This window comes from Ptychodera flava, chromosome 17, assembly GCF_041260155.1.
Source record: "Ptychodera flava strain L36383 chromosome 17, AS_Pfla_20210202, whole genome shotgun sequence".
Classification (NCBI taxonomy): domain Eukaryota; kingdom Metazoa; phylum Hemichordata; class Enteropneusta; family Ptychoderidae; genus Ptychodera; species Ptychodera flava.
In genome coordinates, this window is record NC_091944.1 from 26,189,157 (window position 1) to 26,217,144 (window position 27,988).

At 37.9% G+C, this 27,988-nt stretch overlaps 2 protein-coding genes across 4 annotated transcripts in view; both read left to right on the forward strand.

Annotated features, from left to right (window-relative positions):
• The window catches only part of LOC139115887 (macrophage mannose receptor 1-like), a 147,673-nt gene that overhangs the window by 42,336 nt on the left and 77,349 nt on the right, over window positions 1–27,988 (forward strand). The gene's annotated exons all lie outside the window — the stretch shown is intronic.
• Window positions 24–27,986, forward strand: LOC139115890 (C-type mannose receptor 2-like). 3 transcript variants are annotated; one of them, XM_070678303.1, is made up of 9 exons: window positions 24–164; window positions 17,398–17,598; window positions 20,595–20,714; window positions 21,478–21,757; window positions 22,286–22,359; window positions 22,747–23,023; window positions 23,500–23,570; window positions 24,147–24,426; window positions 27,562–27,986. In XM_070678303.1, the coding sequence occupies exons 3-9, from the start codon at window positions 20,666–20,668 to the stop codon at window positions 27,635–27,637; spliced, it is 1,107 nt and encodes a 368-aa protein (XP_070534404.1). In that variant the 5' UTR covers window positions 24–164; window positions 17,398–17,598; window positions 20,595–20,665; the 3' UTR covers window positions 27,638–27,986. The 3 variants fall into 3 exon arrangements, with proteins under 3 accessions (XP_070534404.1, XP_070534402.1, XP_070534403.1); XM_070678301.1 differs by having other exon boundaries at window positions 35–164; window positions 20,592–20,714; XM_070678302.1 differs by lacking the exon at window positions 24–164 and adding an exon at window positions 5,556–5,872 and having other exon boundaries at window positions 20,592–20,714.

The window sequence follows — 27,988 nt, forward strand, 5'->3', positions numbered from 1 at the left end:
GCAAACTCCCTGCCGAGAAAAACAGACAAATGCTAGATGTTCAGATAGGACTATCCCATATAGGGTGTTTGTTGCTTTGAGGTAGTTCGGTCTCACGACGTGTCAGCTACCGGAGACAACACTCAACGCAGACAACCTGCCTTCAGAGGGATACCTTATTAAAGGTAGCTATACGTCAAGCAGTCAAGGCTGTTCTATGGGCTTGTCTTCCGATATCTTGATGACAGCCCTGCTTGAATCTGTTTTCGTTCATTTTCGCGTTCATGTTGAAAGACATCCCCCCAAAAAACCCTTATGTGGTATCATTTGTAACTTTGATGGTCGAGGTATATTGAGTTCCAATGCATTGTACTGTTTGTTCGGTGACAGGTATTATCGACATCATCAGGGCTACGTTTCGAAGTTTTCTTTCCACCCAAAAACCCAGCGGAGCTGCCGAATGACGGAGTCCAGGGTTTTATTCAGGGACAATAAATACTAATATGATAAAAACCAAATATGTTTCGTTGGCTACATTTTTTTCTGTCTGCCTTTCTCTTACCTATACGCTCTGCTTGCTTGAGACGTGTGTGTATAAGTGCCTGAGTAGTAAGATGTGCTACCGCACGTGACCTGAATATTTTGCAGAATTATCGTGTAGGATTATCGAGTAATCAGGCATGATAATCTCTCAACGGATGCAGTTCACCGAAAGCGGGCGCATTTTACTACGCATATTTGACAAAGTGCGAAGTAGAAGACAAAAATGGAGAAGAATTTAAGGTACATACATTTAACAAATATGATCTGCTGTCATCAGGAGATGAGGAGGTCGATGATGACGGTAAAGATGAAGATGAAGGGGATGGTGATGATGAGCAGGGAGATGGTGACTTGCAAGGAGAAGAGGACACCCTGGATTGTGTGGATAGTGTGGATAGTGTGGATACAGAAAATGAAAATGGTGGAATAAAGCAAAACAACATAACAACTACTACTGAGATAAATGAAGAACAGGCTGATAACACTTAACACAAATGGGTTAAGAAACCCAACAAAAAGGAAGCAATGCTTTGAATACATAAAAAGACAAAGAGCAGACATCATATTTCTACAAGAAACACACTGCGCATCACAGATTGAAGCTGACGCATGGACAAAAGAATGGGGTGGTGAGTGAATATGGAACAAGTATAAAAACAATAGCAGAGGAACGGCCATACTATGGAAGAAAGATTGTGAACTTGACATTAAGGTAATTAAAATGGCTCACGAAGGACGAACTATTATAGCTATGTTAAAATATGACAATTTTAATATTTTACTTCTGAACATCTATGCTCCAAATTCTGTTAAAGAACGAAAAAACTATTTCAATTTACTCAGTGAGGAAATCGAAAAAGCCTCACGAGATCATGTATCAGATTCCATGATATGCGGCGGTGATTTCAACTGATTAGTAGATACATCCAAAGATAAGATATCCTCAGCTAAGTTGTGTAATAATAGTAGTGTACAAGAGATTAAAGCTATGATGAATCAGTTCAATCTGACTGATGTTTGGAGAAGACTACACCCACATCTTCTCCAATACACGTGGTACAGACTTTGTAAAGACAAAAAGAACTATCAGACAAAAGTTAGACTGGACCGGTGGCTCTTCACGATCGACTTGTTTACTGAGGTTAAAAAGTGTGAAATTTTATCATGTGTTATTTCAGATCATCAACCAGTTGTAGTCGATATGGAATCTTTAGAAGGTGTAAAACGTGGGAAAGGGACATGGAAATTCAATAACAGTCACCTGTCATGTACTGATTTCAAAAGCCAAGTAGAAAACCTCTGGAAATTTTGGCAAAGTCAAAAACCTCTTTTTGATGACATTTCAGTTTGGTGGGACAAAGGCAAGGATAAACTTCGAGAATTGGCCATTGAGTATAGTTTACAGAAAAAAGAAGTAATAAGAAACATCGTAATCTGTTGGAAAAAAGGCTGCACAGTATGATGACATCAGATCAATCCGCAAGTGATATTGAAGAGGTTAAAAACCAGTTAAAATCATATGAATTAAATCAAATACAAGGACAGCAAATTCGATCAAGGGCCCAATGGGTTGAACAAGGGGAAAAGTCTTCAAAATATTTCCTCAATCTAGAAAAACAGAGAGGTAAAGAAAAACTATTCAAGGAGGTTAGAGACAAGAGCGGCAAAATAGTGACTGATATTGATTCTATATTAGACATACAAGCAGGATTTTATGAAGATCTTTACAAACAAGAAAATGTTGACACCCTACTGCAGAGGGAATTAATAGATAAAACCAACATTGCTTCAAGATAAACAGAGTTGTGAAGGTCAAATTACACAGGAAGAAGCTCTCAACGCTTTAAAGTCAATGGCCAACAATAAGTCACCAGGTTCTGATGACCTTTCAGTGGAATTCTATAAATGCTTCTGGCATATTTTAGGGTCTGACCTAATTGAAACATTTAACGCTTGCTTTAATTCAGGGGAATTGACGAATAGCCAGAAACTTGGTTTTAGTTTCTTTGCTCTATAAAAAGGGAGATCGGGCAGACTTAAACAATTGGAGACCAATAAGTCTCCTCAATGTAGACTATAAGATTCTTGCAAAAGTAATTGCTAATAGGGTGCTGAAGGTAATTGGCAAAATATGTAGCCCAGATCAGTGTGGATACATCCCCGGGCGGGAGATAGGTGATAACATTGTCTTTACTAGAGATATTATTGAATACGCTAATTTTACTGATAAACCTCTTATTGTCATAAGTCTTGACCAAACAAAAGCTTTTGACAGGTTAAACAGAGATTTCCTTTTTCAAGTCCTTGACAAATTCAACTTTGGCACTGACTTTATCAAGTGGATAAAAATTCTTTATAATAATACTACATGCAAAATTAAGTGTAATGGCTTTCTTTCTCGCAATATTCATCTTCATAAGGGTGTGAGACAAGGGCGCCCCTTATCACCGTTACTGTATATTATGGCAGCAGAAGTGCTAGCTGAAAATATTCGTGAAGATGACAGCATATCAGGATTCATACTACCAGACAAACAAGAGGAAAAAATTAAGAGTTTTGCAGATGATACGACTCTTTATTTGAGAAATTTGAAAAGCATTACTCAGTCGTTGAAAATGTTCAACAAATATGAAAAAGCAACAGGTGCAAAGCTGAACAAAAAGAAATCCAAAGGTTTATTGGCAGGGAGTTTTAAAAGCCGCACTGAGTCAGTGGAAGGGATCGATTTTTCAAACAAGGTTTTGCAGATCTTGGGAGTTGGGTTTGGAAACAGTAACACATCTAGAGAAAACTGGAAAACAGTGATGGAAAAATTTACGAATTTGTCTTAAGATCTGGAATACTAGAAATCTGTCTTTTAAAGGCAGGGCAATTGTAGCTAATATGCTGGCTGCATCAAAATTATGGTACCTGGCATCATTTGATCACGTACCTAAGGAAATTATTAATGAAGCAAATAGTAAATTATGGAATTTTATTTGGAGAGGCAAACGAGAAGTTATAAAAAGGGGCATTTTCATTCAAAGATACGATGACTGTGGCAAAAAAGTTGTCGACATTGAAGTTCTGTGGTATAATGACAATATTTTTAATGAAGGAAGTGTCCTCTTTTATGAAAAAATTGTCAAAGAGTGGAATTTTAAGGCTTAGGGACATCTGGAATGATGACAGAAATGACTGGCTTCAACCATGGGAAATAATTGCAAAAATTAGAGGAGGTACAATTAGACATGTGCAAGAGGAAATAAAGACAGAGTATGAAACACTCCTCAATGGTATTCCAGATTCCTGGAAACAAATCATCTCTTCAAACATCCAAAATGAAGAAAACTATGATATTTTAGACTTAGAGAATTATGGTCTGACAAAAAGTGATGTCAAAACCAAGTCACTTTATTGGAAATTAGTTGATAAGAAATGGCATGCAGTCAAAGGTCAGATTGGTCAAAAATGGGCTGAGAATCTAAGTCTTACTGACAGCTACAAAGCTACTTTATTCAACCGTCTTAATTCAACAGGAATTGTCAGCAATTCAGTAAATGATTTAAATTGGAAGATTTTCCATCGAGGCCTAGTCACAGGAAGCTTGGCCAAAAATTTCAATTTAAGTGATGGGAAATGTCATATTTGTGGCCAAGAAGAAACACTGGAACACATCTTATTTCAGTGTAAATATGTTAAAGAAATCTGGCAGAAATGTATTTGTTTCTTTGTCAGAAAACACAACTTTGATAATAATATCAATATCAAAAGATTAGCAATTGCAGGAATCGAAAATGATAATAATGCAACATCTGACATTATTTACTGTATTACTTCCTTATTAAAATATACAGTTTGGAATATTCGAAATTCGGTTACTCTTGATGGGATTAAAGTTTCCCTTCTATCCTATGTCATGCAATTGAAATGTTATCTCTCCTCATGGATGAATACATTATATTTCACTTATAAGATGATGAACAAAACTGAGGATTTTATCACAAAGTTTTCAAGCCTTGTAAGACTTGAAGGAGAAGAATGCATCCTGAATGCATTCATATGATGATCTTTGCAATTAAACAGCTAATTATTTGGTTTTTTTGTCTTCAGACAAGACGCATTGTAATTTTAATGCATTCACAGTTATGTAGATTTGTTTTATTTGTGACTATGTGGAAATAAATTTATCTTTTTCAAAAAAAAAAATAGGGGGGAGTCCGCCATGTCTCAAGCGAGCAGAGCGTATAGGTAAGAGAAAGGCAAACAGGAGAAAACTTGTAGACAACGAAACTTATTTGGTTTTTATCATATTAGTATTTATTGTCCCTGAATAAAACCCTGTGGACGGAGCAAGTTTTCACGTTCTCACATGGTGATTTCCACAACCTTCTCACTGAGTATTGTGTTTGAGAGTATAGACGATTGTAAAAGTTTTGATGACTTTATAGATGGCCTGCTGTTTAATATTTAAGATAAACAAAATGTGTACACTGTACCCAGCAAATCACGTTAATTTAACATAGATTTTTAGGAAGAGTGTCTTCGCTGATTTACAAACTAAATGAATTCAAATGTGGCTAATAGAAAGCAATCCTCTGAAGCTTTAATTGGTTAGCGTCCTCTATAGGCGATTTAATGATGACTTTGCTCCTGTACAAATCCTCTAGATAGATGACCAAAAGAGCGATAATTTGTGATCAGACATAAGAGTGTAAGTGGGTTTGTGTCGAGGTCGAGCTGTCATTGACAACTAAACTCTATGAACCTTCCAATCTACAGAAGAGGATTTTCCTTGGACACAGATGGTGTCATTACAATCAAATACGAGACAGATTGGATGCGTTTGGCTACAGTAAAGCCGATTCGTAACCTGATGCAAACCGTTGGCTATGGTTGCATATGTCAAATACTTCATTTTATTGGTTATTCATAACATACGATCGTGTTTGAACGAGCATTCACTGAGTGACAATAAGAGACATTTTCGGCCCAAATATTAATAATATTCACTTACTATTATTATTATATTATTATCATTCAAAATTGTACAGGACACACAGAAGGAGATACAAATTTACAAAATACTTGATGCAAGTGTCAGGGATAAGAACGCACCACATGCACACGAGCAGTCCTGAGGTGGAGAAAATGTACTGAAGCATTAACAAATCGCTGATATTACAGATTAAAAAGATAAGTTTTCAAGCCGCATTTTAAAGACTCACCATTTCGCGCAGTACGAATATCAACAGGCAACATATTCCACAACCATGGGGAGCACACTAAAAAGGCTCTCTGGCCGTATGCTGTACTGAATTTACTGCGAGTTGGAATAAGACGTAATTTGTCTGCAGAACGGAGATATCTGGTAAGAACATACTGCTCTATCAAATCTGTCAAATACACATGCACAAAGCCTCTAATTAATTTAAAAGTAATTAAAATAATCTTGAACTTAATACGTGCTTCAACAGGCAGCCAATGTAAAGCAGCTAATACAGGTGTAACATGATCAAATTTGAGAGAACGGCCAACTAAACGTGCTGCGGAAGTTTGAAGTTTATCTTTGTTAATTCCATACAATTACTGTTATAACTGAGATGTTACAAATGCGTGGATCAATGTCTCGGTTGTGTCCTGATGAAGAAGTTTACAGATCTTGCCAATTCTGTATAACGAATAGTGGCCGTTCCTACTCGAATGATAATGATATGGGCATGGGTATATGATAATTAAGCAATAGAGCACACCCATCGACGGTATACCACGAGATTTTAACCATTTCTGGACATATATGCACGAGCGATGAAGTGGACTGGTCAAAATCGAGTGGCGACATTAGCCATTTCTACACTAATATGTAAGCGGTGTGCTACGTCACTATCGCCAGTACGATCAAAACGAGGAGACGTTGTTCGAATCATGCGCTGACTTTTTCACGAATGAGGCTTTCCATGATGTTTATCAGAATAAAAAGACTTTTGAAGTGCACGCGCTTGTCCATATTTTTGACAAGTGCACTTGGGCGTTATATTTAGGGGCCGAGGATAGTTAAAACATGCGCACGGTAAACGAAATACAGCCAAACCCCTTCCCCCTAAACACAGAAGTTGCGTTTACCGTGCGCGTGTTTTAATTATCCACGGTCCCTTAGAGGTTGATGATACGACACACGAACAGGCGATATTGGGTATCATACCAGTATTATTGATGGCGCAAATACAGGGATCTGATTGGTCGAGACGCGAGAAGACCCGTGTTATAATGGCGATATACCACGGCTGGCATACACACGAGCTCTCAGCTTGAGCAAAGATACGTTTATGACGTTCCACGCCAGAATTTCAATATACTGTCATGATATAATAGCAATAAATCACACCCAGCGACGGTATACCACGAGATCTTGACCAGTTCACTTCATATATGCACTCGCTATCGCTCGTGCATACATGTCGTGAACTGGTCAAAATCTTGTGGTATACCATCGCTGGGTGTGCTGTGCTTAAACATATCATACCAGTATATTGACTGCGCAAATACAGCGATCTGTTTGGTTGAGACACGAAAAAAACCGTGGTATCTTCGCGATATACCATGGCTGGCAAAACGAGCGAGCTTTAGGCAAGCACAAAAATCCCTTTTGACGGTCAACGCCAGAATTTCAATATACAGTTTTGGTATAATAGCAATAAATAACACCCAGCGACGGTATGACATATATACATGAGCGATAGCGAGTGCATGTATGAGGTGGTCAAACGGGTCAAAATCGAGTGGTATACCGCCGCTGGGTGTGCTTTATTTGTTAATTATCATATACCCATGCCCATATCATCATCATCCCAGTGACGTAAACAAACAAGATGGCTGCCGCTCTCCGCATGCTAAACGATGTCGCGGACGTAAAATTTTCAAGGGCTTATCAACTCCATCCAAGTTTGGTGCTTTCTTTACGTGATATGGCAGGGACCATCTTCCGATGGGTATGGCATGGTCCGCTCACACACGTTCACGGTACGCCAGGCTGTGCGGATTAGCATTATCTATAGTTTATACTGAGTATCCTTGCATAAAATATGAAATCAGTGAAATAAAGCGCTTTTGTGTGTCCCTTACGAGTGGTTTTATTCTTGAAACAATAAGAAGGGATGTTTTTTTAAATCCGCTGAATTAGATTAGTCTGAGATAATCTCTAATTACGTCAAGAGTTTTTGATTAAATTTTATATTTTAGATGGTTCGGGGTGCGTGGTTGAGTCTCTGAGCTCATAATCAGAGCATGGGAAACTGGAGCGCGTCTCAAAGTCTCATAAGGCAGGTACATTCCTTCTCATTGAGCATCACAAGTCCATTATAACGTTTTCCGAAACAGAAACTGACCTATTTAGATAGTTTATATCTTCCACAGATAGCTTTGCCTATAAGTCCCTAAGGCTCCATAACCAAAATTTAGTACGGTGCCTTTCCCGAATGCTTAAACTGGTAACCACCGGCCATTTTGATTCTCCAACGATATAAGATGAAGGTCAATATGCCGAGTTTCAAGTTGACCAGATAAAAGTTGAGATTCTTGATGACCGTGACTAGTTGAAAAGAAGTGCAGAACCAGTCAATAATCAGAAAATAACATGTGCGTGCGGAAGCCCTCGCACGAGGGCTTCCAACTAGAGGAGTGTGTGTGTGTGTGTGTGTGGGTGTGTGTGTGTGTGTGACAAACTCCAAGACAAGATCGAAATGACTTCATTCGGGTGAATAATCTCACCGGGACGTGGTACAGCTTCCCCTTTGAACAGTACCTAATATCATTTCTCTTTGGCTGTCGCAAGCAGTCAATTTCAAAACGAGCACAGCTACGGAGCAACTATTTGTATGGATTTGACATTGTATACATACCGTAAGTCATACATGAAATGCTGGTTTAACTTACATTGAGGAATCCATTACCCATACACTTTGTCTTATTTATCAAGACAATCGTATGATCAAAGCACAATCATTTTGAGCTTGTTAAACTGATGTACGAGTTGACAGATTTACGACTAGTTACAGTTGTATGACCGTTAAGACCTTAATATTTGTAGTCGTGGCCATTTCAACGAATCTAACTAACTCTGTGGGGGGAAGTTGTCATGCGAATTAGGTAAAGATACCGTGATTGAGTTTTGGCCCCTTTGATAAGTAAATGAAATAAAATGAAATTTGAGAGTTCATGGGATCACTGTACAAAACAATATAAAAATGAACTTAAAATCATATCTTTCTGCGCAAGCTTCTCTTGACATGGTAGATAATACTTGGACTAGTGATCTCCTACGGAGGTTCAAGGCATGTCAAAAATAATACAAATGCAATTTAGTTAACTATTTACATGACGAGTTTTGCTGAGCCGCAAACGATGCGATGTCTGGATGCCAGATGGTGAAAGGTTTATTTCTGTTTGTTTGGTTTGTTTTTGTTTTGTTTTTGTTTTTGTTGTTGTTTTTTTGTTTGTTTGTTTGTTTGTTTGTTTGTTTTTGCCAAAGTCTTTACTGTGACAGAACATGTGTGCAGCCTTTCTTTGGACACAATATATTTTAACGAAGGATATGGCGTATCCTGTAGCAGTACTTTCACGAGCGTAGAGATATGGTCATGGGGTTCTTTTATTACTACAAAATTTTGTTCCTTTGATTCACCAATAACTGTAAAATAGACCATGAGTTGATCTTAAAAAAAATCAACACTGCAAAAGTTGAAACATTGTCTAGCAGGAGGTCAATAAACATCACCACCACTAATGTCCAAGCACTGTCCAAGTCATTTCACTTGCTTTCAGGTGTAGTTTTTTGACTACGTCTGACTTGCTGTAAGACAATGTTTCAACTTTGGCAGAGTTGATTTCACTGTGATCGACTTGAATCAGGTGCAGCCAACGAACAAGATATATTGTGCATGACAAGTGCTGTTGACCGACTAATTTCGAGTCAAGAGGGTAATTAATTAGCTGTTCATAATTTGCCCTCCCTCTGAAAATTGTTCGACTCACCCTCCCGCATTCAAACTTTATTTCTACCCACTCCCCACTTATTTGTGGCTGTTTCCCCTCCCCACTGTGAAGTTTTGAAGCTCGTGGCGAAAAAACTTTCCGATTTCCCCTGCCCTGGAAAAATTTCCCTAAACATTTTGTCATTCCATTTCACCTGCAGACATGAAGCTACCCTATTCTGTGATGAAAAGACCTGTCGATTTTATCGGTTTTTTCGCCTTGTCTTACTTTAAAATTAACGACCCGTTTGTTAATTTTCAAAATAACAGCCAAACACAATTTAGACATAAAACACACTAAAGCACATACAAGACGAGCTGGGTGATGTGTGAAGCCACTTTCACTTTATTACAAGGCTAAGTAGTCTGGGTAACCTGTGAAAGGTATTAGTACTTACCCTGTGTCCCCATTCCCGGAAACACCATGGCTCAATTTCCCCTGTCCCTGTTTTAAAAGTAGCTTCCCCTCTCCTCGTGTCCGCCAAGCCCTGTCCCCAGGACAATCAACCGATAGCTGCCCTGCCAACTAAAATATGTTCCCTGCCCAAGCAAAATTAAAATTTCACCTGCCCTCAAAAATTGCTCCCAGAATAGCTTTTTCGATGAATAGCTCCGTTGGCTGCACCTGTTGAATTACTGCTCTGCTAATAATTAAACCTAACAGTGTTGGCAACACCTCAATTTAGACAATATTTCTACCTCGCGTATTGCCAATCCTTCAAAGCAAACTACACATACATACATACATACATACATACATACATACATACATACATACATACATACATACATACATACATACATACATACATACATACATACATGCATACAAACATACATACATACATACATACATACATACATACATACATACATACATACATACATACATACATACATACATACACATATGTATATATAATATATATATATATACATACATATATATATATATATATATATATATATATATATATATATATATATATATATATATATATATATATATATATATATATATAATCATACGCGTACGCATAGTGTATTCGTTCCGACATGTACAATACATACATACGTTCATACATACATCATACGTATACACGTACACACATAATTTCGCACAAACATGCATAAACGCACACACTACACATACATACATACATACATACATACATACATACATACATACATACATACATACATACATACATACATACATACATACATACATACATACATACATACATACATACATACATACATACATACATACATACATACATACATACATACATACATACATACATACATACCTACATACATACATACATACATACATACATACATACATACATACATACATACATACATACATACATACATATATACATACATACATACATACATACATACATACATACATGCATGCATGCATGCATACATACATACATACATACATACATACATACATACATACATACATACATACATACATACATACATACATACATACATACATACATACATACATACATACATACATACATACACAGACTATAGAGCCTGGACAAGGGTCGAAATTTACATCGAGCCTCGCCACGAAAACTATTATATATACATAGGACCACGTTCTGACTTACTGATATAGCTGGACCTCGTTCTGACTTACTGATAGAGCTGCAAAATTTTTATAAACATAGGACCTCGTTCTGACTTACTGATAGAGCTGCAAATGTTATATACATAGGACCTTGTTCTGACTTACTGATACAGCTGCAAAATTTTATATATATAGGACTTCGTTCTGACTGACTGATACAGCCGCAAAACCGTTGCTGTGCGTTCCCTGCTTTGAAGGTGCTGGATGGGAGGTGGGAGGCCTCTCTTGCGCCGCACTTGGAAAACACAGTATCGTACGCGGCTAGACCCTGGCAAGACAAAAGCTAATACACGCATATAGTGCTAGCGCTTGTGCTATTCAAGTGCATTTGAACTTTCAGGTTTATTTTGATCTAGTAAGCTAGCCACAACAATGATAGTGGTATTGCTATCAGGTGAGATCACCACTGATCTGGGCTGCTCATAGCCTAGCTCTGTGTACAGGTCTGCATGTTGCCGGCGTTATACGGCTGTGGTGGACGCCGTATAACACCGGGAGCACACAGACCAGTACGCAGGGCTACTCGTCAAACATAAAATGGCGTCAACCATACAACGATCGTTCACTGAGACCGCTGCAGTCCGTCAGCTGTGCAACGAACTTTCGCGGTCTACACAGTAACGAGAATAAAGACAAAAATTTAATACTGAAATCTTGGTGCAATATACCCATGCAAAATGATGGATGAAGATAAATTTGAGTAAAAAGACAGCAATTCTTGGTCTTGTACTTTCGTCGGGGCATTCGACACAAGGAGCATGGAGCTACACACGAGCATGTAGCTTAGGGACTGGTCAGTTGCTTCACGCAGGGGGGGGTGGATTAATGGTGGGGTCACCCTGTTTTTGACTTTGGTGATGGGGGTCACCATGTTTTTGAAATGCCGAATAGGGGGTTAGTGTGTTTTTCAAGTTCAACAAGGGCTCATACTTGTATAAAATGCATTGTGCCAGCCACAAATTTCAGCATTGAGTTGCATTTTTTGGTGCGCTCTTCAGGCGCATTACTTTAATAATAATAAGACATTTCTTAGAGCCCTGTCCTAGTGCAACATTTTACATATTAGACACACATATATTTGAGATATCTGTATAAAATTTTTCGGCGCGCCCTTGGGCGCATTTCTTTAAAATATCAAACATATTTTTCAGCATGCCCTTCATATAAAAAGCATGGCAAGTTCCTGATACTTTTCTGTTAGAAAGCAACATGCAAATACTATCAACAACGACAACAACAACGACAACAACAAATTTACTGAGTCCAAATATATTTTTATTTTTCTTCATTTTTACAAATTTAATCATCATCAATATCATCGGAGATTGAATCCCCTATGCCCAGATTAGTGGTGATCTCTCCATTGATAGCAATACCACGGTCATTGTTGTCGCTAACACAAAATAAACCAGAAAGTTCCAATGCACTTGAATAGCATAAGCGCTAGCACTATGCGTGTATTACCTTTAGTCTTGCCAGGGTCTAGACGCAAAAAAGGCAGCTCACGGCCGACCGGGCTGTGCGCGGTCTTTTCCTTACATGTTGCTGTGAAGCAGCAGCCGCTACAGGCCAGCGCTACAAAGAAAACAGGTCAGAAAAGCCAGCGCACGGCATATGGGCTACAATAATTGCACCTAGCCTGGGTCATTCTTAGCCCTGCCATGGTACCTTCCTAGCTCCATGGTCCTGCGTACGATACTGTTTTCCAAGCGCGGCGCGAGAGGCCTACCATCTCCCGTCCAGCACCTTCAACGCGGGGAACGCACAGCATCGTTTTGCGGCTGTATCAGTCAGTTCCTATATATGTATAATTTTTCGGCTGTATCAGTCAGTCAGAACGAGGTCCTACATATATAAAATTTTGCAGCTGTATCAGTAAGTCAGAACGAGATCCTATGTATATAAAATTTTGCAGGTCTATCAGTAAGTCAGAACGAGGTCCAGCTGTATCAATAAGTCAGAACGAGGTTCTATGTATATAAAATTTTGCAGCTGTATCAGTAAGTCAGAACGAGGTCCTATGTATATAAAAAATTTTCGCGGCGAGGCTCGATGTAAATTTCGACCCTTGTCCAGGCTCCTAAAACGACCCAATCGTTTGGGAGCAGAAAAAAATGTTCAAAGTAAGAGCAACTTCAACTGTGTACGAACTATTTGGAGCATTCAACAACGAACATTTCACTGTACCTGCGTGCCCCGGTGCAGATCCAGTATCGTGATCTATTGCGGATCGTGGAATAGCTTATGGAAATTCATTTCCGTTCCTTATTCGAAGCGAAGCCAGTCAAATAGAATTGTTTTCGATCCGTCTTTTTTAGAGACCAAAACAATTTCTTCCCCTTATGCAGACATAAAAACTTTGGGGGAGAAATCAACTTCTCGTGAACGGTCAATCGATCGTATGGTACACTACAGTCTATAGTCAGCTACAATGCATAGGAGGTGCACATGTACACTTTACGTACAGATGTTAATGTGCCCTTTTTCGATAGGTAGTCTTATTCGTATTGAAACGATTGTGCGACATTTGCGTTTTTTGCGACATTTCAGTCAACTGCTGCTTGATGGCTCTCTTGATGTGCATTAGCTTCATGGAATGTGCCATTGCGGACTAAGGAAGAGCACAACGCGCCGTATTTTCGAGCAGAGATCTGTGTTTGTTTTTCAGATTTCGGCCAAACAAAGGACGGCAAACAAAGAATTCATTTTAAGGCGCCTAAAGAAATAAAACACGCCACTAACTGAAATTTCATTCAAGCTTATTGTCGACTTTTGAAACCACCAACGGCTCTTTGTCGCCAAGGTTTGTCATTGAAAAGTGCAAAACTTATGGGAAAAGCACCCCAACCATTTTTTGGAGTCAGAAAATAATATTGTATCTGATTTTCGATTTCAAAATAGCAAACAGCAGAAGAGACTGACGAACGCACAACAAAATTGGTTTAAGGTGGGGAAATTTGTAAAATACAAGCATTATGAGGACATTATTTGTGACCATCGAAGTCCATACACTGATAGATTGCCTAAACAGTGTCACATACAAGTTTTTAAAAGTCCATTGCCCAACTTCCGCATAGGTTAATTACTCTGAAAAAATCCCAACTCTCTTAAACAAGAGGAGTCTACGACTACATCTAATTACGTCAAGAGTTTATATTCATACTTTTGACGCATCTAGGTGCGTGGTTAGGATAGTTAACTCGTGACCAGAGGATAGTGAGACCTGAGTGTGTCTCATAATGTTGTGCGTATCAGCCGGGCACTTTACGTCTGGTTGAGCATGTCATTGACCTCTCACATTAGGTATGAAACCTATTGTTTCACAGTAGAATTCATGCAATAGATGGAAACGAATAAATAAATAAATAGCGTAAGAGATTTCAAAGGGTCAATACTTATAAAAAACAATTTATGGCTTTTTTGCCAAGATTCTCTAATCAATGTTAATCATACTATCGGTATTTACGTTATCTATATTTTTTTTCCCAAAAACTTAATATAAAACTTTGAGTATTACATTATGACAGTTTGAATTCCAGTTTTGTTATGTCGCCAGATAATAGGAGGATGGTTAAACATAATGTATTGATGGAGAATTGTTCTAGCCTAATACAATATGTTCTTGTGGAGCGGTATATTATTCGGTGGAAGACCTTGGTCGAGTCTCATCTGCTTTTGATGTACAATTATACGGCATCTTTACATGTATGGGAAAAATGAGCTTTTTTTGTGAAACCCTGGTTTCCTCTGTGAGATCACATATTTATAAATAGCAGTTGATATGCCCCTATCTTTTTATGTTAGCATTCTGAAATTTGCAATTTTATCCTATTTTTGAAACCTATTACTTTATTGCAAAGTGCTGGCAGATTTAGCTCCTAAAGACAATGAATCCGGAAAAATAAGCTGAAAGTAATAATAGAATAAACACATTCACTCCTCTATTAGTGAGAGTGAAGACCAAAAACAATTACTGTAATATTTACTTTCAATTGCAGTCTCCCATTTTCCATTCCACATAACCCCTAAAACTACAGAACCAACTTATTCCGAAAGCGAGAGACATCGATCACTTTTTTAATTAAAAGTCTTGGGTACTGGATGGGCTCAGTGATACTGACTGTCCTATCCTTCCTGTCTTTGTTAACAAGGCTGATCTTGATAACCAAACTGGACTATTTTATGTAAAGACATATTACACTGTCTGAACAGGGTTGATGCTATTAAGACGCATTTCATTTTTTCAAGGACCGAAATTGGTTAAGTTTTTTATATTACGTGTACTCGTGTTTTCATGTTCACAATGTCTATTATGGTAATTTAATTGAGACACAGCTGAAAGCTAAGATTAAACACACACACACACACACACACACACACACACACACACACATATACATATATATAAATATAAATATATATATATATATAATATATATATATATGTGTGTGTGTGTGTGTGTGTGTATAATACATATATTCATATCGTGTATATATCGTATATATATATATATATATATATATATATATATATATATATATATATATATATATATATATATATATATATATATATATATATATATATATATATATATTCAGCCCCAACTTCGAATTGCATGAACTTTCCAAACAGCTTAATGGAAACATATGCATACTCAATTCAATTTACAGCGTTATATATCCGTGTACACCATTTTACCGTCGGCTTGGTCTTAGTAAAACAACTGCACAATATATAGTGTAAAACTCCTTCAGATATTTGTCTGAAAAACAAAATATTTACGAAAGGTAAAAGCGATATCTCAAAAATGCACTGTCATGGAAATTCTACATAATGCCTTGCACACTCTACGCTGCGCTGTGCTTCACCCTCATGTAACCCAATATTAATGACAAGTATAGAGCTTCATTTTAAAACAGCTCATGTATACAACTGCTTAACATGCGGTGGTATCCGCGTCCTTGAAAAACACTTGAATCAAAGCCATAAAACATACGATGTCTTTGTCATCCCACATTCTTTTGTACTTTTTGTGATTAACCTCAGTACTTTTTGAGTGTCAAGTGACAAACTCTTCGAAAATTATGCAGCCTTTGTATGTAATGAGCGTTTTGAATTTAAAGTCTGAATAGCAAGTAAGAGCAATGGAATTGAATAGCAACATCAATAGCATATCGGTCACTATGTTCTTCGTGTGTTAGGGCTATCTTTCGCAGTCATGCGATTCACCCAACAGCCTGTTTATATAGAATCTTTCGTTCTCCTAAACGGATGATATCTTTATCAAATTTCATTTTTTGCGTTTTTCCTTGCTTTCTTTTCTCTTATTGTTTTGGTTTAGGTTGAAAATTATTAACAATAGTCGTCGATATTCTTTCTTTTTTACCGTTTCTTCGTAAATATTATGTAGTTTCCTTCTGTTGGTTTACTGTTTTTGAAGTCGTCTTTTCGAACGATGAATATATGAACGCGTGACTAAATTCGTAGTCCAATAAATGTATTTTATCTTAAGATCGGTATTTTGGTAATATAACCAAAACGCAATTCAGTAACATTGAAATTATGCCGGTAGTATAATAGTATCAATTACTAGACATTGTTCGGAGAAAAAAATAGAAGGTCAGCGAAATACTCTGTAATTCACTATTTGCCCGATTAATTCTTTATGCTGGAGATGACAGAGAATATGTTTTCTTTCACAAATACTTTTCAAATCGCTAATTTTGATTTCTCTTCGTTCTTTTTATTGCAGTGAATGATCTCTCGAATATTCAATGTTTGCCATGAGTTCACAAACGCTCTCATGTTAAATGTTGTATCGATTTGCCCGTTTATTGGTAAAAATGTCTCTGTGTATAAATGTTGCATCAATGTTTTGCACAGGGTTTGGTGATTTACTTCATCTTCAGCCTGTGTGTGTTATTAGTGAGAGAAGGGGTATATGTTGTCTTTGTATATGCTGATTTCTTCTGAATCAGAAACTCTTTAATGTCATTTGTACTGAGTAATAAGTGATAAGAAAATACAATGTGAATTGTATTGTTGAAATGTGTACGAGGTTTGTTATGGATCATTTCGTGTGTGGTTTGTGATGACACCCAACGATAATTATATAATGGCGAGTTGCATAATACTCAAGACAAATATACCATTACAATGATTTTTAACTCGCCTGCTTTTGTTTGTTTGCTTGCTTGCTTTAGTCCTGGTGACTGTACTTCCAACAGCAAAGATTGAGCAGATAATATACCGAATCGTCACTTAAATTTGGTCACACATTGAGAACAGATCAGCCCATTGACATCTGTGTGTCTGCTTGAAATGGTTAGGATTCTTGAAGTGATAAAGGGGAGGATATTCGTTCTTATTTTGGCAGGCGCCAAGAGGGCAGTCGCTTGGCTCTGGTAAGTGGGGTTTTTTTTGAATACCACACAAAGTGATTCAGCCTTAGCATTTAGATTCAGGAAAACATTAAACATGGAGAAACCTATCAGTAACACAACTCAGCACACCTAAACGCGTAAATTTATGATATAGGCAAGACTCAAGATAAAATACAGGGTTCTCTTTCTGACGATAAGTCTGCAGTAAGTGAGGCAATTTCGGGGGTTATTTTTGTGAAAGGTGAAAGAAATTTTGCCTTTTACTATAAAGATAATGTACAATAACTTCGGAAAAATGTAATATACTACCTGATACAAAAAATCACGATTTTTGATTGTTTACCATCCTCTCACGCAGATGCTTTAGTCCCCGGTCATTTGCCGCCTACAATTTACCCCCCGGCTATATACCACCGGACACTTACCACTCGGACACTTACCACACAAGAGGGCCTATGACATGCCCCGTACAACGAAACGTAAAATCACTCTTTGGGTCTTGAAATTAGCCTACGTCACTGTCTTGCATTGCGTATCCCCCCTGTCCAGATAAAACGCCAGTAAAAGTTATGGGTGGGCGTGTACCCCTAGCCCGACTTGTTCGACTTTTTTGGGTTTTTCGAAGTTGAGCCGACAACTTAACTTAATAAATCTCATGTCCGTAAGTGTGTGAGGCAATGGCTTTCTTTGCTCAGAACGTACACGTACGTGATATGGTCTTTTCAGGAGATTACCAACGGTCACATGCGGCGTACGGCCGATCACCTCGCTGATCAAGTAAATTAAAATGACTGAAATTAAAATGACTTGTCAGGCTATCTGATTAGGTGTACTATGCTTTCGTGCCAAATATGGGAAATTTCATCGGGAAACATTTGCGCGCCAGGACGCTTCCCGTCTCTACACAATTGTGAATATGGTGGAGACGGCGATTCAAAATGGCGACCCGACAGTGCGGCGACAAGCTCTCTTTGTTTTTCTTCATCAAAACATGTACAAAATAGGCCTAACGCATCACTTTTTGCAGGATTCGTTTGCTCTGAAAATGCACGGGAACATGAGTCGATTGCATCATTTGTCTCGTGCTCCAAGGAAATGATAGTTCTGTCAAAGGTCGACGTCCAACACAGCTACACTCAGAGTGATAGTTTTCGGAAAGGGTACTGAATTTCGCCCAACCAAAGCTGTTTCATAAATGACGAGCACTTCGAATTCTTATTACCATACCTTTTGTCTTTATCGTCAAAAGTGTTAACACGACGGAAGTGGAATATAGGGGTCGAGTTGCAAAATTTTTGATCCGGTGTTGAGTGCGTAGTAATCGGACTGCTATGATTGCAGTAATCGAACGTCGTATTTGGTAAGAGAGTAAGGGCTAAATGTTGATAATTTGAAACTTCAAACCCCAATTTTCATTTTCGATGTGTTTAAAAAACTGAATGTAAATATTTTGTGATAATTAGTTACGTTTAATAGACAACATAACCATGTGAATGGGTAACGGGACAGTTAACCCCCCCCCCCGGATATTTAGTCCCCGGTCATTTGCCACCTACCATTTACCCCCCCCCCCCCCGGCTATATACCACCGGACACTTACCACTCAGACACTTACCACACAAGACATTTACCACCCGGACAGTTACCCCATCTATTAAAACTTAATTGTAAACGATATCTGGTTCATTATCTTTATTTTCAAAGTTTCAACTTTGCTTTGACATAGCATAGACACTGTCTATGATTCAAACCGCCTTATGGGGTGTATTTTATATGTTGATGATGAAGGAATTAGTAAATATTTTATGAAACATCTAACACACATTCTACACATTAAACTGAAAATGTGTCTTACTTTCGATACAACCCGGTTTTGACTTCAAAAGACGAAAAAAAGGAAAAAGAGACAAATATTATTAGTTGCCTAGTGTTAGGGTCAAGGTTAGGTTTAGAATAAGGTAATAAAATGATTCGTATAGAGACATCTTTTTTGTCCGTTAATACCATGTAGTTCTTATTTTAATGTCATTCATAAGCGCGATTTAAAGACTCACCTTTTTAAAGAACTATTCCTAATGTATTGGAGGGTCACCATTTTTCAGTAACCGTTGATGCGTGATTTATTTTTAACGTTTACTGATGCTTACTCCGTAGAATTTTAATCATTTTTTAACTTTGACTGTTTTTACTCTGCAGAAATGTTCATCATTTTAACCATGTACATTTTTACCTAATTTGATTGTTTTTACACTTTAAGTTTCTTGTATTGCTTTGGTGAGTTTTTTGGTGGATTTAAATGAGTAAAACGCACTGAGACGTATGTGTAGTTCGTTTTTAAAGACATATATATATATTATTATTATTATATTATTATTATTTATTTATATTATATAGTTTTTATATAGTTATTATTATTCATTTATTATATATTGCATGGTTAGACATACAGTGTCAAGTTCAAGATAAACATTTCAACTAACAGCCGTAGACAACTCCGCTTGGCGTAGTGGTTAGAAGAAGGGTCTTTAGTATCGGGCTTTCGGGTTCACTCCCCTGATAGGCACAAGGTTAAAGTTAGAAAGGGTATATTTTGGAATGTAAAGTAACACTTGACAGGGATGGCAAAAGGCAGATCATGTAGCACCCAGCAGGAGACAGAAATTAAAACAGATGCAAACGTAGTCTTCGTGATCGTTCGGGAACCTTCTTTTTTCATCATTTCCCTTTTGACATCATATTCGACAAAGCATTATATTTGCGTTATAAATAGTATTAGGGGGTAAATATCCGGGCCGGTAAATGTCTTTGGTGGTAAATGGTTGGAAGTAATTAGCCGGGGGTGTTAAATATCTGGTGGTGATCGTCCAGAGGGTATTTGTCTGGGTGGTAACTGTCCTTAAACCGGGGAAGGACGTCATGGCGCATGTAAAATATTCAAATGTTACAATAATGATGTGGAATCTCACTATTGGCTGTATGTGCTATGCTAATCTTTTATTTTACGTCTCCAAAAGCAGATAAATTGGAACCGAAAAGACGGCCGATTACATCGTTTGGTCATCATCTGAAGATTGAACAGCTTTTCAACATGAAGATATTGGTTATTTCGACCGTTCTGCTCCTCCTTTATGGAACAGGTGAGTTTATCGCTGATTGCTGTTTTGTATGATTAGGTAGTCAGCTGTCTTATGGAATGTACACGTATAAAATTATAAGATTACAAGCATAACTTAATTGTGTGAATGTCATTAGTCGAGTCAGAATACACTTATATTAGCAGGAAATAGATTAACATCAGCCTCTGATTGTATTGTTCTTGAAACTGTTAACTTTGGGCTCATAATAATAATTATGCGTTTCCAGACTTTTTTGATATCGGGATGTGGAAACTCAATAGCAGTCAAATAATGGTGGGGTAAAACTGTAATAGTTTATAGGAATGGAATTATCTCTCCATAAAAAGCAGCCATACTTTGAAGATACAACAACTCTCATACGCTTGCAAGTTTTTATTTCTATTTCAAAATGTCTCCCCTTTAAGAACGAAGCTTTCATTTCGTAAAAATTAGCACAACAGTCAAGGCAATTCAAAAAAAAAATAAAAACAAGGTCTAAATGAAGTGCAAACAGCAACAGAACACACAAAAATGGCAACCAGTTAAGCAGTGGATACTTCCATATTCTGTGTTAAACATAATTAACGGCATTTTGATATGTCACAAGTCGTATTTAGGAAGAAGTGAAAGTATTGTTGGACGTTGAACTCGTCTTTTGCTTAACGATAAGCACCAGCCTTCCCAATCTATGTGTTGTTTATTTATTGATTCATTCAATCATTCATTCTCTTTTTCCTCTTCTGTATTTCTTTTTTCCTTCTGTCTATCTGTTAATTTTATGAAGCGTTTGGCCTGGAGTTATTCCAAGACGCCCTTTGCCATAGCGACGCGCAGGCGTCATGTGAAGCAAACGGCATGTCTCTGGTCATGGATTCAAATGCGGACATACATTCGGCGATATTGTCACTGCTGAGTGACAACGGGTTAGGTAGTACGGATATTTGGATCAACGGCGAGCAAGATTCCAGTGGTACATGGGTTGACAACAATGGAAATGCCCTGGGGAGCTATCAGCCATGGCAAGATGGAGAACCGAATGGCAGCGGTGCTTGTCTACAGCTCTGGTAATTGCGTCAACATATCTTCTTACTTAACCGAGTCAGACTCTTTTTAAACAGGCAGTCTACTTGTTAAGATTTTAATTATATAAGTTTACAACTTTAGCAAATATACTTATTACAGGAATTCAATTAATAGAGTTCATAGACGTAATTTGTTACTAGAGGGAAAACATACGAATAAAGAGAAATATACAGTATAACCTTATATAATTCTGAAAGAGATTTCAATAAATGATTTACGCATGATATTCATTATTGGAAAATCTCTCCCAGCGTATATATATTCGAAAAACGTAAGATTTAGTATATACATCGAAACCATTTTCCTTTGTAGAATCGCATTGCATTAGATAGTCAAGAAAGTTAAGTTCTCGAAATTCTGCTTTCATACCGCAGTTTTACTAAATTATGTTTAACTTTATTTCAATCTCAGAGCAATTAATCTGTCCAGATGACATATTATTTGCGTTTTGATTGTGAAAATTTGAAGGCCAGTATACGTTAACTCATAAACAATTTACCTCATTTAAGGGCTTACGTAGGACATCAATGGGACGACACACCATGCAGTGTGACCAAACCCTACGTCTGTGACTATATATCACGTAAGTATCCTTACGTATGGAGGCACAGTAACGTATGGGCGAGACAAATATGCTACACAGTTTAATTATTTTTTTTCATAGGACCCAAACTATAAAGGAGAACGAGTATATACGTCCGATTTTTAACAATGCGCGATTATTTGCTTAGAATGGCAAGCACATCTATTATTATTTTAGTAATTTAAAGCCGAAAATTTCAATTTAGCACTGTTCAGGCGTAAAGGCATGCGCAGTTGTCATCGATCTCAATTTACCCTTGTCGTTGGAAAAGACGGCGTGCTCTACAATCTCGGAGAATCAGCAAAACGATATGTCCGCCGTCACTATTTGTGTGACAAAGAACTTATTCGATGCCTTAACTTCCTTCTTTTACTCTTGGTTTTAAAGCATTCGGATTTCAGTTGTTCCGTGAGGAGAAGTGTCACAGCGATGCCCAGCAAACATGCGTAGACAATGGCATGACTCTGGCTATCGACACCAGTAGGCACACTCACTCAGCGATATTATCACTGCTTGACAACAACGGATATGGAGGCACGGATGTCTGGATCAATGGCAACCAGGATGGTAGTATATGGGTCACCAGCGACGGAGATGAACTGACATGTTATCTTCCGTGGCAAGATGGAGAGCCAAACGGTAGCGGTACTTGTCTTCAACTTTGGTAAATGTCTTTTCTGTATTGTTTTTCGATAAGGTATTCAAGCACTCATTTCTGAAATTGCAAGTTTGGCGGCATAATAATTAATATTACATTCTGTCATTTTCAAGTCATTTAGCGAAATGATAATATTACCTTCAATAAAGAGAGTAATGGCTATAGATAGACAAAAAGCACTAGACTTCAGTGATGACAATGCATTTTTGAATTCTATTTGAGCTCGGTTAGCTTCGTTTTCACATAATTATTATTCCCTCGTTTAGGAAAATGCCGAAACGCATTTAATTGCGAATTATATTTTCGATCGTCGTTTCAAAAGCAGTTCACGTCAAAGTTAAATAAAATCCTTGGTGAATCATTTTTTTCTGTGACATTCCTTCTCACCTGTTTGAAGAAGGCATATCTGCGTCCGTAAAATAACCGGCGCTCACTAATGAAACAAAACTATTTATTATCTGCATTTTTTTCTTGTTATACAGGGCTGCAGTTGGCCATAAATGGGATGATACCCCGTGCAGTGTGACAAAACCGTTTGTATGTGGACCAAAAGGTACTGTACACTGCAATGCAAGTCCCTATCAGCAAGCATTCGCAATTAATAGAAAATAAATGTAGTAGGTTATAGCTGCGACGAAATAGTTTCGTAAGTTTTGGGTCGGAATTTTGCCAATAATGTTGCTTTGACGTGGAATTTTCGACAGTTTAAAGCAAAACAAGCACATAGTGATGTCAGGGAGGAAATAGTTCTTGTTGCGAGAACTGTGTATTCTGAAATGAAAAGACGACTGCATTAAATTACACAGAACTCGTCCTTCCATTAATTGTCATGTTAACATGACAAGGAGATGGCCAGGGTTCCTTTACATTGTTAAATGACATCAGGTATTTGCATAGGACGTCAGTCAATTAACAGTGCACGTAATGGTGAAAACTGGGCTCAATAGTCATTACCTGTTGAATCCCATGGTACCTTATTGAAACCTCAAACAAATAACTACTTCATCATATTGCCACAGTATGTTTGTTATAACTTGCATCATGCTGTTTTCCATGATTCAACAGACATCGCTTTCGAAAAAGTTTCAATTTTTTCCAAAACACTAATATTACATATATTGTCAAACAGACTTAGGCTTCCGATTATTCGAAGATTCGAGGTGCCAAGGCGATGCACAGGCATCATGTGCAGCAAACGGCATGACGTTGGCGATTGACACGAGTCCGATCACACATGAGGTGATCGATGGACTGCTTCACGACAATGGATATGGAGACACGGATGCCTGGATCAGTGGTCATCAAGATGCCAGTGGTACATGGGTCGACGATTATGGAGATGAACTCACATGTTATGAGCCGTGGGTTAGTGGAGAACCAAATGGAAGCGGCACTTGTCTGCAACTTTGGTAATTATCCTTTTATAATTAGAATATATTTCTAGAGAAGTTTCTCGACTGTGATGTTCCGAATTCGAACGAGCTACCCATCTTGTATATTGCTTCATAGTTGTATTTTGTCCCACTGAACATACTAGAGTGGCAAACGAATTGTGTCGAGAAGGCCAGCGGTGAATAGATGTTGAAATGTTTCCTTCACCGTGAATTTACAATTGGGACCTAAACTGCTGCAGTTTATATTGCCTTCTTTTAAATCAAGGGGCAGTTAATTACGTTTTGCTGATTTGAAGAGCACAACAATAACATTTTGTCTAAATTATCTAAATGCTCATTACTATAAAGTTAATTTTGTTTTCCTTCGCATGGTCCCGCGTCAAAGGGGTTGTGTTCCTATAGCCCAGATGTTGACATTCTTGTCACACCGCGTATAACTCAGTAAAACTAGGTCACATTGTTTCAGCCCCTTAAGGCTGCGTTCACAAAAAAAAAACAGTGAAAGGGGGGTGGGAATTCAGGTCGGATTCCAAAATTTTGGGCGTAGTTAATGGGGACTTGAAAGTTCGGCTCTGCCTATGGGGAGATCTGAAAATTTTTAGGATCCCATTTACTTTTTAAAATTTCCAATTTCAAGGTTTGGTAGGTAATTCAACGAAAAATGACATTTTAATGCCATCCAATTGTTCTAACCTTAGTAGTAATACACAAAATCTAGAACCATTTGTCACATTTCATGACTTTTGTCTCGAAAAAATCTTAACATGTATGACTTTCCGCAAAGAACTAAAACTTTGGCCAAGTAATGGGGCAGAAGCTGCTACTGTTGAATCAATATATCAACTACAGTTTCTTTTTGTCCCCTGCAGCATGCTGAAACACAGATTATTTAGTATGTCGACAAAGTCTAGAGTCCAGACTTACAGTCATTTGACAATGCATTGTACACACTATACAGGCTGTGTTGGCAAACTGAATACTGTACAGTTCAACATGCTGTAAGGAACAGAACAAGAACGCAGTTGTATAAACTGAATAGAGTATTTTTTTAATACCAACGGTCGATATTTGACGCGGCGACTGCGCGCGGATAGCGAGATATCGATAAAAACATGTCCTCAAAAAAACTAAAAGTTTCAATTCCGGTGAACCACCTAAATTCAGCTTCTGAACATCGAACGTTCGGCACTTGGGCCACTGTAAACTAAGCTATGGAGTACGAGTCTACGCTGACGCTGCTGTACGGTACAGTACCACTCGCGTCAGTGATTGGTCACGCCCCATGGGAGAAGGCTGAGTCTTATTGACTTGGCGAAAAAACGAAAAAGAATTTTTGCTGATTCCACCAGGATTCGCATAGGTGCCAGTTACATGCGGTTGATACATAGCGGCTGCCGCGTGGTATGCATAGACGCATACCACGCGGCGGCCGCTATGAACCACACGTATCTGTGTGGCAGACGACGAAATGTAGTCATCAGAGGCGGCTAATATTTTACACGTAAAAATTGATAATTATGTGGTATTGGTTAAAAATATAATACAACTGATTGAGAATTATGAAAACGACAAAAACTAAGGAGAAGTTTTTAAAAAACTTACCTGAGGTAAAGGCATAATGCTGTATATAAAGTCTTCGCAGTGGGAGGTAAACTAATTGCGTCTTCGAACTTATTATGGACTCCTTAGAATATCGTCAATCAGCACAACAACAAACCTTCGGGGCATTTCGGGTCATAATCAGAAACGATCGTAAAACTTCGGGATGTTGAAAAATACGCTCGAGAAATGACATGTTTTTATCAATATCTCGCGATCCGCGAGCGGTCGCCACGTCAAGTATCGACGTTGGCATTAAAAATGTGTTTTAAAAATGTTACCAAGTGGGAGTGCCACTTTAATACAGATACTGCCTAAGGGCAGTGTTATTATACTGCCCTGCTACGGCAGTGTCACCGTCAATGCATACGTGAGCAGTGACAGAGATAGCTCTGACCCTGTGAACATGGTAGTTGAAGAAGAATTTTGTTCTTATGGAGCTCATGACAGTGAAACATACTCGTGCACAAGATCAGGCCAGAAAGCAACACATGGAATACCAGGAGAAGTGAAAAGTTATGAGGGATTTCTGAATTTTGGCAAGTGAGAATAATCAAATATTAAAGAAGAACGATGGGGTCACACCATGCTTAATTTTTCTGAATTTTCATCTTCTCATCGTAACATGATACAAAAGTAAAATTTTGAAACAGTAAAGACTAATTTAAATGAAAAAATGTGTGTATAAATGGAATTATTCTGATTTTACCAAATTTGCCATTATATCACCCAAATGTCAGAGATTAAAACATTTAGTTGATGGAATACTTTAAGCTTCCAGTATTATCAATTTTGAGAAGCATCTAAGTCATATATGTCTTGATCTTTAGAAACAAATTTTTGGTAGGTCACTGTGTTCAGTGTTTTTCACAATTTGGCAAAATGTAGCCAGGAATTCCCAATTTGCATACTTTCTCATGATCGTCATTTTTTGTGCTCTTCAGCAGGTGTAATTCACCTGGTCAGAGTTGGATTAACTCAAGTTGGCCCAGACTGATATATCCAAAAAGTTCACTGATGCGTTTAAAAATGAATCAATTAAGAACTTGCCTTAGGAATATGACTCTATAGACTGCTAATAATAGGTAGTGTTGAACATCTGGAACAGCGCAATACATGTTTACTTTTTTTCTGCGCGCACATCCCTTACAAATATGTGGGCTTGTGATAGTTGGAGGGGGGACTTGAAAAAAATTCTGATCCTATAGAGGTGGACTTGAAATTTTTTGAGGGTATTGAAGGGGATCTGAAAAAAATCTGATTTCAATCGCAATTCCGCAATTCCTCCACCCCCCACCCCACCCCCCCCCCCACACACACACACACACCTAATCTTTAGTTGTGAACGCAGCCTAAGCAATAAAGAAGGCGTCCGGCAGGGAGATCTGCCGACCTATTCCTCTTTTCATTCTGATTTACACACTGTGTAAAGAAGGCAGCAAAGTCGTCCCAGAGTATTTTAAATGCAATTCATGTGACATATAGTGTAATGAAGATTTCCAGAGGTTATCGCAATTCTAATCACCATATATATTCTTTCCTTTATCACAGGGCTGCAATGCACCATGACTGGGATGACACACCTTGCAGTGTAACCAAACCATATGTATGTCAACCTGCTGAGTAAATGAAGTAACGATATCTGCGAAGAAGATGCCAATCTCAATCCAAAAAAATCGCTCTTTAGCATAATCTCAATCCAAAAAAATCGCTCTTTAGCAGTCGTTTTCACACTTTGTCAAATTAAAGGGTTAACAAGGCGACATCCGTAACACAAAGGACTTCCGACAAGTACAACAAAAAGCAGGGTGAATGTTTGTTATTTTTTGAATACTCAATTTAGTGATGCTTTGTTGCTATATTCAGTAAAACTAGAAAGAAGCGTTACTAACTGTGTCTATGTATATCTTCTGGCTTTCTGCTGGTCGTAATCTATCAAATTTAAATAAAAGTTAATTAGTTATGAGCATTGAAAACG

What these genes read in the sequence shown, in the direction of transcription:
- LOC139115890 (XM_070678303.1), top strand. Translation starts at nt 20,666, where the DNA reads ATGAAGATATTGGTTATTTCGACCGTTCTGCTCCTCCTTTATGGAACA. An exon ending in GCTCCTCCTTTATGGAACAG is followed by an intron (nt 20,715 to 21,477) that starts GTGAGTTTATCG and finishes AATTTTATGAAG; the next exon opens with CGTTTGGCCTGGAGTTATTC. An exon ending in GGCACTTGTCTGCAACTTTG is followed by an intron (nt 24,427 to 27,561) that starts GTAATTATCCTT and finishes CCTTTATCACAG; the next exon opens with GGCTGCAATGCACCATGACT.